General features: G+C 44.4%; 1 protein-coding gene across 15 annotated transcripts in view; it reads right to left on the reverse strand.

Moving 5' to 3' along the window:
* The window catches only part of MAGI1 (membrane associated guanylate kinase, WW and PDZ domain containing 1), a 645,788-nt gene extending 635,261 nt beyond the window's left edge, over window positions 1-10,527 (reverse strand). For 10 of the 15 annotated variants that reach the window (XM_043441957.1, XM_043441953.1, XM_043441952.1 and 7 more), the window contains exon 1: window positions 9,593-10,524. In XM_043441957.1, the coding sequence (XP_043297892.1) occupies window positions 9,593-9,905 (313 nt within the window). In that variant the 5' untranslated portion in view covers window positions 9,906-10,524. Of the gene's footprint in view, window positions 1-9,592 lie in introns of all 15 variants that reach the window. The other 5 variants (XM_043441959.1, XM_043441961.1, XM_043441960.1 and 2 more) reach the window with 2 other exon arrangements.
* Window positions 10,528-10,874: the final 347 nt, after the last annotated feature.

Consider the following 10,874-nt stretch of genomic DNA (forward strand, 5'->3'; position numbering starts at 1 on the left):
ACTGTATATGGCAATAACTGTGAAACATGGCTTATAATCAGGGCATAATGGCCTTCTAATTGTACCATCATGCCACTGTCCATAAAGAGAGCTTCAAGTCTCTCCTCACAATGGACTGAAAGATTAGCGTTATTGTGGAAAACATAACTGCACGCTATTAAAGTCACACGCTAATGCCTCTGCTGGCAGTAAGAACAGGGCTAACACCTTAGCCGGGAGGATGTAATTTCTCTTACGTAACTCATTCTCACCACACTGCAGATAGAATAGGCAAAGTCTATACACACAGCTGATGGTGCCCAAAACATCTCCACCATCCACTGAACAGTGAGAGAGTGTGCAAAGTAATCTAACACACTCAGCACGGTGCTGATCTAAATCCCTAAAATAAAGACCATTTGAGACCAGCCTGCAAGGTTCACTGTCTTCAAGGTTACTCTGAAATCAATCAGTGAAGCTCTATTTAGACCAAGTTATAGACAGCAAAAGTTAAATCAAGTTTAATGCAGTTTATCACAAAGTACCCACATTTTCAGAGACTTTCAAATATCAGAATTTTCAGAGGCAACCAAGCTCAGAGAGAGTTCTTCTAGCTCTAAAGTTGACAGTGGACATTCAAGAAATACTTGAGCAATTACTATGCATTAGGCACCATTCTTGGTATTGGGGATGCAGCAGGAAACAGATCTACAACAACCCTACCCTCTTGGAGCTTATATCTGAGAGAGACAAAGTAAGGAACTTAGTCATTTTGAAATACTCGACATATTATAAAGTAAAATAAAGCAGAGGACGGGAATGGGGAATATCAAGACAAGTGGGAAAGATTTGAAGTTCATGAGGGAGTAAGCCTCCCAGGTGACCAGGTGGGGACCACCAGGCCGTGGCCAGGGAGACAGAGGACAAGTTACGGGCCAGATTGTGGGGGGGTGGGGGGTCTTGTGAGTCACCAGGAGGTCTTCAGTTTTTACTCAAGAGAGAAGGGCTAGAGAAACAACTGTGTTATAGAGTATCCATTCTTTAATTATTTAGCTATAAAAAGAGATTATTATTTAATGATTAGAGACATTGTTCAAATTACATCTTCTCGATTTGCTACATGCTTTCAGAAAGGATAACACCCAGAACACACTGGACCCTCCGCAGGCTACTATACCATAAAGCAAAAGTCGGTATTACTTGCTTGTCCTTGACATCCATGCAGGTTCAGCTGTGAAAAACACCAAAACGAATTCCCCAGACATACTACATGGATGTTGACATCCAGAGGAGTGCAGCAGAGCAAAGCCCCAGTGTTTACCAAGGATTTTTCAAGGTTATAGATCTCACATATGAGCTCCATAAAGACAGGCAGGAAGGCAGTAACCTTCTTCTTTTAGGATATGAATGTCAGCCCTTAACGAATTTGACAGCCTTTATTCACAGTGTATACAAAAATCAGTATATTCTGTTACACGTATATACAAACTTAAGGAAGGGACCACTAACATCAGAGACGGGTGTTTTGCATTAAATAATCATCGTTTATAAAGCAACATCCTTCATGTAAACCCTTGTGGTAAGGAGATGTCAGAATGTTTTCCCTTATAAACCACTTAATTCCCCTTGGTGGATATCATCAATTCTGCCATCCGAAACTAGCTGGGTAATGAATGCCAACAAATGCAGTGAGCCCACTGTACGCCAAGGCTTCATAAGGTCAAGTTATTCTATTTTTAAATAACATGGCCTTTGGCAAAGAGTACCACCAGAAACAATGGACATGTTGGGTTCACTGTCCTTGCATTATTTTTTGTAAAAGCTATAGAATGTTCCACAGTAAAACCTAAATATATCCTTCCGAGAGTGGTCTTTTGGCACCAAAAATAAAAACAGATTGATTTTTGAAAGTTTAAGTTAAAAAAAAAAAAAAGACATAAACACAAAGCTCAGTTTAAGAGCAAGAGAGGACAAAAATCAGACTGTTTTCTGCAGCAAAGATCCGATTTGCTCCTGGCTGGAAAAACTATACACAGGGACAAGGCTACAAGAAAACAGAGGTAAAGTGTCATTCTTCCGGATGCTGATATAGACCAGGTCCCACATAAACAGAAAACAGGACAGCTCCTCATCATCCTGTTGAATGAACGTCTGAAATTTCATCTCTTAAACCCCACCTAGAGTCAACAGGCAGAAACACTTAAGTATAATTCATGAAGCCTTGTCAGTTATTTATTTATTTATAGCTCAGTATAAATTATTAGACAGAGAACCAGCTGATCAGAATGCCTAGTGATGAGAAAATGAACATATTAGGATCCAAACTGAGAAGAAGTCAAAGAGGAATAAAGAGGAAAGGAGGAAACATGTTGTGCATGGCCTGATCTACATTCACCATCCTAATAAGAAGCAACAAGAGAAAATTCATTCACGCGGCCAACAAATTTTTGCAAGCACCTGTGGAAACAGTGACAGACTTTATCTGCTTAGGCTCCAAAATCACTGCACATGGTGACTGCAGCTATGAAATTAAAAGATGCTTGCTCCTTGGAAGTAGAGCTATGACAAACCTAGACAGCATACTGAAAAGAAGAGACATTACTTTGCCCACAAAGGTCCGCCTAGTCAAAGCTATGGTTTTTCCAGGAGTCCTGTATGGATGTGAGAGTTGGACTATAAAGAAAGCTGAGCACTGAAGAATTGATGCTTTTGAACTTTGGTGCTGGAGAAGACTCTTGAGAGTCCTTTGGACTGCAAGGAGATCCAACCAGTCCATCCTAAAGGAAATCAGTCCTGAATAATCATTGGAAGGACTGATGCTGAAGCTGAAGCTCGAATACTTTGGCAACCTGATGAGAACTGACTCACTGGAAAAGACCCTGATGCTGGGAAAGATTGAAGGCAGGAAGAGAAGGGGACAACAGAGGATGAGATGGTTGGATGGCATCACCAGCTCAATGGACATGAGTCTGAGCAGGCTCTGGGACTTGGTGATGGACAGGGAAGCCTGGCATGCTGCAGTCCATGGGGCCACAAACAGTCAGACATGATGGGGTGACTGTACTGAACTGATGACTTGCCAGGTACTATTTTAGGGAAATAGAGGCATGAACACGTGAGATAACTTTCCTTTTTTCATGAGGTTTACATTCCAATGGGAAGAGAGACAGACAATAAAGAAGCAACAAAAGAAGATAATGTGAAATTATATCAAGGCTATAAAGACACAAACCAAAATGGGGAGATGGTATGTGATCCAGGGAGCTCTCTTATATGGGGATCAGTGTGAACACTGGGGCCAGCTCAGACTGGCTCTGGAGAACGAATTACATGATGCATCTCTTTCCAACTCCAGTGATGCAACAAATCAGTGTCTCCCTGCCACCAGAGCCAGTTGTTAAGCCTTTAGGAGCACACCACCAGATGAGGAGGTCCTTCTGAAGAGACACTAAATAGACAAGTCAATCTTGTGACCATCTTGGGTGGGGTCGGGGGGTAGGGGAGGAAGCAAGCCCAGAGACCCCAAAAGCAGAATTCACAGGAAGCCAAGCAAGATAAAGCACTGTGTTTTAAAACAAGAATAGAATTATTTTGTTAAGCTGTTGTAATACATTCCAATTGGTCAAAATAAACACGCAATGTCAAAACAAAACTCAAAAAAGCACCAAGAGCTATATTCAATTGTGTAATGGTCCTAAGTCCCTCATTACAGCTCGGGGAAGGGTCTGGTGGTGGTGTTGTGGTTTTTAAATTGTGTCTTATTTATTGTCTCCGTTCTGTCTGTAAAAAAAAAAGTGGAAGGACAGTTTTGGTTCCTGGGTAATTTGCAAAACCACAAAATTCACTTACAAAAATATGTAAGCGTGACCTATAATATTACCAGTTTGGGAAACTACAATCACACCCTTTTAAACTTTTGGAGTCTGGGTTATTCAGGGAATCTTAGCATTTTATGAATGCAAAGAAGTGAAGGGGCATATCCACTTATTTTAGGTATAAAGAAAGGTCCAAATAGGTAACATACTGGAGATAACAGCACTAGTCACCTAGGTTGTTCACGATTATCTGTTTCATTTGATGCCACATTTGTTTTCTTCTTTTTTTTTTTCAGCTCCACTGTGCAGCATGTGGAATTTTAGTTCCTTGCTCAGGGATCAAACACACGCCCTCTGCATTGGAAGCACAGAGCCTTAACATCTAGACTGCCAGGGAAGTTCAATGCCATATTTTCAATGTCATTCTATATCCTAGGACAGTGGTGCTCAGAATTGAGCATGCATCAGAATCACCTGAGGACTTGTTTAAAACACCCACAGGCTGCACGCTCCTGAGTTTAGGTATCTGCAGGGCTGAGGTAAGGGCCAGGAATCTGCACATATAACCAGTTCCCTGGTAATGTCAATGCCACTGGTCTGGGGACCCTACTTGAAATTCACTGACCCAAGAACTGGAAGCATGGGTTTTGCAACCTAACACAGCTGAGTTCCAGCTCCACTTCAGTCACTTGTATGACCCTTGGAAAAGCCACCCAAACCCTCTGAACTTCAGTCTCCAACACTTAAGTCCAGGTGGGAGGAATAAAGAAATGCCCATAAAGCACTAGCTCAGCCAAGGGCCAGGCCTTTTAGAAGCAAGTGCTCAAAAAATACTAGTTACATTCTACAGAAATGTTTCCTTAACCATCATAGCTCCCTGTTATCTGCTATTTCACTTTCTGTGATTTCAGTCACCTACAGTCAACCACAGTCTGAAAATATTCAACAGAAAATTCCACAAATACACAATTCACACGTTTTAAATTGTGCACCAAGTAACATGATGAAAGTTCCCATCTTCCGCTCTGTCCTGCCCAGGACATGAATCATCCCTTTGTCCAGGGTATCCTTCCCATGAGTCACTTGGAAGTTCCGTTATCAAATCAACTGTCCAGGTATAGCAGTTCTTGTATTCAAGTGACCCTTACTGTGCTCAATAATGGCCCCAAAGCACAAGAGGAGAGATGCTGGTAGTTCAGATCTGCCAAAGAGAAGCCATAAAGTACCTCCTTGAAGTGAAAATGTGGAAGTTCTCAACTTAATAAAATCATATGCTGTGGGGACTTCCCTGGTTAAGACTGCACTTCTACCCCAGAGGACAAGGTTTTGATCCCTGGTCTGGGAACTAAGATCCCATCTGCCACATGGCACAACGAAAAAAACTCAAAAGCTGTGGATACTAAGATCTAAAGTAAGAATGAATTTTCTATCTGTAAAATCATGAAGAAGGAAAAAAGAAATACATGCTAGTTTTGCTTTCATACTTAAAACTGCAAAGTTGCAGCTGCAGTGCATGATAAGTGCTTCATATTAATAAGATAGAAAAGGCATGAAATTTGTACAGTAAGGTATTTTGAGAGACCACATTCACATACCTTTTATGACAGTATACAGTTATAATTTGTTCTATCTTCTCACGTTGTTGTTAATCTCTCACTGTGCCTAATTTGGAATGTACCATTCGAAAATACTTCACTTTTCTCCTTTTTCAACATACACTAGAATAGTTAAAGTTCAAAAGATAGATAAGATCAAAGATTGGCAAAGATATGGCAGAACTGGAACATTTATAGCAGCTTTATTCATAATAGGCGAAAAAAAAAACAGTTCAAATGTCCATTGAGAAACAAAAATATAAACAATCTGGTACATGTATGCAATGTAATACTACTCCATGATACAAAACAACCCTGATACACACAATACGAAATCTCCAAAATATTTTGTTGAGGGAAAAAACCCGGATAGAAAAGAATGCATAGTACATTATTTCACCGAAATGCATTTCAACAATAGACAAGACTAACCCAAAGTGAGAGAAGTCAAATAGTCAATGCCTCTGGAAGAGGTGGAGGGAACTGACTGGAAAAGTATAGGAGGGAAATTTCTGAGGTAATGGAAATGCTCTGTATCTTGATTTGGGTGAAGCGGACATGAGCATATACATTCATCAAAACCCATCAAACTATATACTGAAGATCTGTACATTTTACTACAGGTAAATATAAAGCTATAGTATATATAGTACATGTATATATTGTATTATACATGTACTATATATATTATAGTACATCATATATATGAAGTGATTTATTTTACATAGCATATACATGTAAATTTCTTAAGGCACTTTTGTGACAAAAAACTGTCATCCCCCATTTAAAATAAACCAAATCCAACCTAGTAGATCCGTTTAGCTTGATACTTTTACAGACCAGTCCTATTTCATATACCATTTACAACAGACTAGTTTGGTCTGTGCAACTTTCCAGAGAGCTGCCATGAAATAGAAAGACAAGAATTCTCTCCCACAGGAGGACCATGACATTTCCATACAGACAGCACCCACAGTGACCCATGGCCCTGGGAGTAGCTAGTTTAAGGTGCAGACAACTCAAAAGTATTATTTTCCTTTACCAAGTAGGAGCCTATTTAATATGATTAAAACACAGTAATGAAAACACAAGAACAACTTTATAGTATAATTTAAATCATATTCTCAATATGAAAGAGAAGGCTGGTGATGTGGATGGGAGGGGACTTTGGGGGAGAATGGATACACATATATATGTATGGCTGAGTCCCTTCCCTGTTTACCTGAAACTACTGGCAACATTGTTAAATCGGCTATATCCCAATACAAAATAAAAAGTTACAAGCTACAAAAAAAAAAAAAAAAAGAGAGAGAGAGAGAGAGAGAAGGCTGGTGAAATGCTCTCCAGCGCCTTCTTTCTGTAATGAAGATGTTAGAAGAGCTGCCTGCGCCTGTGTAATCATGATGGGTAAAAGTAGCTTTTACATTGTGGTGGATTTCAGACCATTCAAATGTCCCCATCCATAACTTTATTCCACTATAAGAAGAACAAGTAGGTTTGCATACACACACATGCACACACACTTTCTATGAGCGTTCTTGCGTGGCACACAGAATAATTCCGGGTGAAAGGAAATAAGATGGGGAGACACTAGCTTCCTTCAAACCCAGAGGCGTCTGATTCCAAACACACTTGGTTATCTGATTGACCTTTCCAGAGTTTCACGATGCAGCAACACTGGAACAAAGCCTCCCAATCTTTGGTGCAGGGAGGCTCAGCCACCTATAGTATCTCGCACACTGAGAATGAGCTCCCATCGATCCATTAGACACCAGTAAAACGCTCCCTGCCCCCAGAACCTCTGGGATAGTCAGGAACTCGTGCCCGTCCTCCTACCAGCCCTGTCTCCAAAATGCCCCTGCACGGTGACCCGCAGCCGATCCCATCAAATGCTATGACACAGTATTTTCTCTACAGTTGTATCAAGTCCTAGTAATGCAGGAACCTGAATTATGGTGTTAACCTCATAATTCAGATTCCTGACACTAAAAAAACCCGAGTCAGACATGACTTAGAGACTGAACAACAATAAAGTCCTCCAGGAAACCTTCTCTGATCATACAACTGGAAGTTGTACATAGGCATTATTTTCTTCCATGAGACTGGACGCTCCTAGAGATTGAGGACTGTTTTGTAAACTTCATTTTATGTCTAACATTGCCTGCTCAGTAGATAGCACACAAGTGTCTCAAAATGTTTGGTGATATATGGAGTAAGTGGAACCCGTTTTAATGGAGTAATGGTAATACACTGGGTTACTATCATTCTATATCTAATACCTAATAAAGTACTAACACATTTTTTTTAAAGCTAAACTTAAAAGCTAGACATAGAAATAACTGCCCCAACTTCACTTGAAACATAGTAATAGCTAGTCTTTATTGAGCACTTCTTATGTTCCAGGCACTATTCTGCACCCTTTATGTTTATAAGTTTATGTAACACAAAACAGCCAGTTTACAGATAAGGGAGACATATTTCCAGGTGAGACAAGGTGTTGGACCTTAAGCAAAGTTGAGGCGAGGTTTAGTAAATGAGGCATATTCTCTCCTTTCAATGAGCTTACCACCTTGTATGGAAAGAAGGGAAGGAATCTAACACATAGTTCAGAATAAGTAAAAACCTACAAGACACACATTTAGGGGAGTCCAGAGGAAGGCTGATTTCTTCATCCTGGCAGGATACCTGAGGGCTTCTTGGAGGAGGTGTGCAAGCAGATAATGAGGACACAAATGGAAGGAGATTTCCATAACTGTCAGTCCCTCAGCTCCCAAAGCTACCAAAAGGCCTGTCTCTTCTCCCTGTCCCCCTCCTTCACTTCATCTGGAACAGGCCTGTTTCCAAAAGAGGACAAGCTCAGCCCAGCCCTCCTTTCCTCTGACACAGTCCTCCAGCTGCTACTTGCCCTTTCAAGCACGCAGGCACATGTGTGAACTTTTCACCAGGGCTCAATCTGGTGCTTTTGCAGGGAAGAACCTGCATCACGGTGCTTGGTCATACAAGGGACCCCTTTAAGGGAATCCAGTCCTTCTCTACTGCACTACATCAGGACAGCCCTGAGCCCATACCAAACTAAAATGCAAGGGGCTCCCCCCAACCAGCAGCCATCAGAAAGGTCATCACTCCTCTCTAAGCTTCTAAGAGGTGAATTTGCTTCCACTCCTTCTCTCCAGTGCACCCCTCAGGTCTCCCACACTCATCCCCCACCTCTTCCTCCTTGGTGGTTAAGGCTCTGCAACAAGGATTTTCAAACCCTCACTCTTGGCATCTGTGTGACCTTGGGCAAGTAACTGAACCAACATCAGTAAATGAAACAACGTCAGTCCCAGCTTCCTTATCCCTAACATGGGGTTTGTAAGAAAAACTCCCTCTCAGAATTGTTGTGCATCAGAACAAAAGAGTGCAAGGAAAGCATTTTACACAGAACCTGACACATAATAAGCTAACAAGAAATAGCAGCTATAATCATCTTCACAGGGATGATGACAATGGTTGCAGTGATGGGGATGGTGGTGACGTTGGCGGCAGTATAAACTTGGGCTTGAATGGCGCTGAAATACCCTCTCTACCCTCTCCCCCCAGCGCCACCCACAAGTCTGGGGCCAGGCCACACGGTAGAGACACATGCGTCATCCAGCTGTGGGGTGAATGCAAGATCTTCAGGCTGCAGGCTTTGGGACTGAAAGGTGGTGATGCCCTAGCCCACCTGGCCGGTCACGGGGTGATGCTGATTTTCTGATTAAGTAGGTCCAACAATCAATGACCTCCTTCATACCCATTCTCCAGATCTGAAAACAGCTAAGAGATCAAAGAACGCATTAGCTGCGCACGCTGCAACACTCGCCCAGGGAGCCAGGAGAGCGTCCACTTTACCCCTGCCTCAGTTCCCCAACTCTCCTCCCGGTGCAGGCAAGCCACTGCTGCACTTGGTGGCGGAGATAACAGGTTAGCAAACCGGGCCAGGGAAAAATCTCTGCGCTTCCCCGAGCTAACCCAAGCCCCTCTTCCCAACGCAGGTGGGCAAACAACCCACAACCTCTCAACAACTTGGTGTATTTCACCATCACTGGGCACACAGCCTCAACATCACCCCTATGCCGCGTTCGCAGGAGAAAAGCGGGAAATCGCAAGGGGGGCGGGGGGAGCCTCCTCAGGCCGGTTCCCTATTCTGGGGGTGCCTCCAGGAGGCGCGTCCCGACTTACCTTGTCTGACGGCTTTGAAGGTGACGGCCTCCTTGCAGCTGTCGATGACTCCCAGTACGTCATAGCGGGGCAAGCCGGACACCCGGATCCCCTGCACCTCCAGAAGCAACTCACCCTCGCCCAGCCGAGGGCCCTCGCCGCCGCCGGGAAGCCCCGACGCCTCGGTCGCCGTCACCGCTCCGACATACGGAAACTCTCCATTCTCCGCGCCCCCCAGCACCGTCACCCCCAGCTCTCCCTGGGGTCCCCGCTTCACGGTGCATTCGTGAACCCTGCTAGTCCAGTGGTTCTTCTTCTGGATCACTTTCGACATGATGAGTTACACCCCTCCTACCCCCGCCAAAAAAAATAATGATAAAATGAGAGACAGGTGCCCCCCACAGCACAAGCCCCCAAGCCCCTGCTGGTTCATGGGAGAGACATCTCCCCCCCAAACAACGCAGCGGGAGAGAGAAACTTGGCAGCCTCGCTCCCTTGCACACACTCGCTCACTCAAGCCATCATAAAACAAACTTTCTGGGCTTCCCCGCGAGCCCAGCACAGGCGCCCGCGAGCTTTGTTTGCATTCCGGTGCTTCTCGGTCCACGTTCCGGCGCCCGACCGTGCTCTCTGGGACCAGAGTCCACTCTGCGCCGCTCGGATTATTTTTTTTTCCTTCCTTCCTTTCTTTCTTGCCTCTTAGAAATGCGGTGTCTCCTCTTTGCCTCCCGCCTGGCTCGCCTTTCCTCGCTGGCGGGCAGTTTCTGAGGGTGAGGGAAGCCCTTCCAGCCAGTTGCTGGGAGCCCTGGAGACGCGGTAGCTGAGCGGGGGCGGGGGGGACAGGAGGGAAGTGCCTGCGTCCCCTTTAAGCAGATACAAAGGCTCGGCTTGTTTTGTTACAGTTCATTCTATTCCGCGCCGCCGAGCGCAGCGGCCGGCGAGAGGAGACGCGCGCGCATGCGCCCCGCGACCGCCTGCCGGCCGGCCCGCCCCACCCCGCCTTCCTGAAGTGAGAGATTCCAAAGTGCTTCCCGTTGGGTCCTAAGTCCGACTCTTCCAGGATCAGCCACTTTTCTCCCCCTTCACACACCCCTCTCATTCCTACTTTTATTTTAGTGCTCACGACTCTGCATAGCCCTTCGGGGGTGTGGGAGACGAGCAAGTGTTTTACTCCAACGTCTGCAACTTTTGAAAACATGGGCAATCTGCTTGGGCATTTTAAAACCATTTCAAACAGGTGGGGGTTGGGGAGGCTCACACTCACCCTCGCGCTCACACTCACGCACACACGCACGCACACACG

The sequence above is a fragment of the Cervus canadensis genome, chromosome 22 (genome assembly GCF_019320065.1).
Source record: "Cervus canadensis isolate Bull #8, Minnesota chromosome 22, ASM1932006v1, whole genome shotgun sequence".
Classification (NCBI taxonomy): Eukaryota; Metazoa; Chordata; class Mammalia; order Artiodactyla; family Cervidae; genus Cervus; species Cervus canadensis.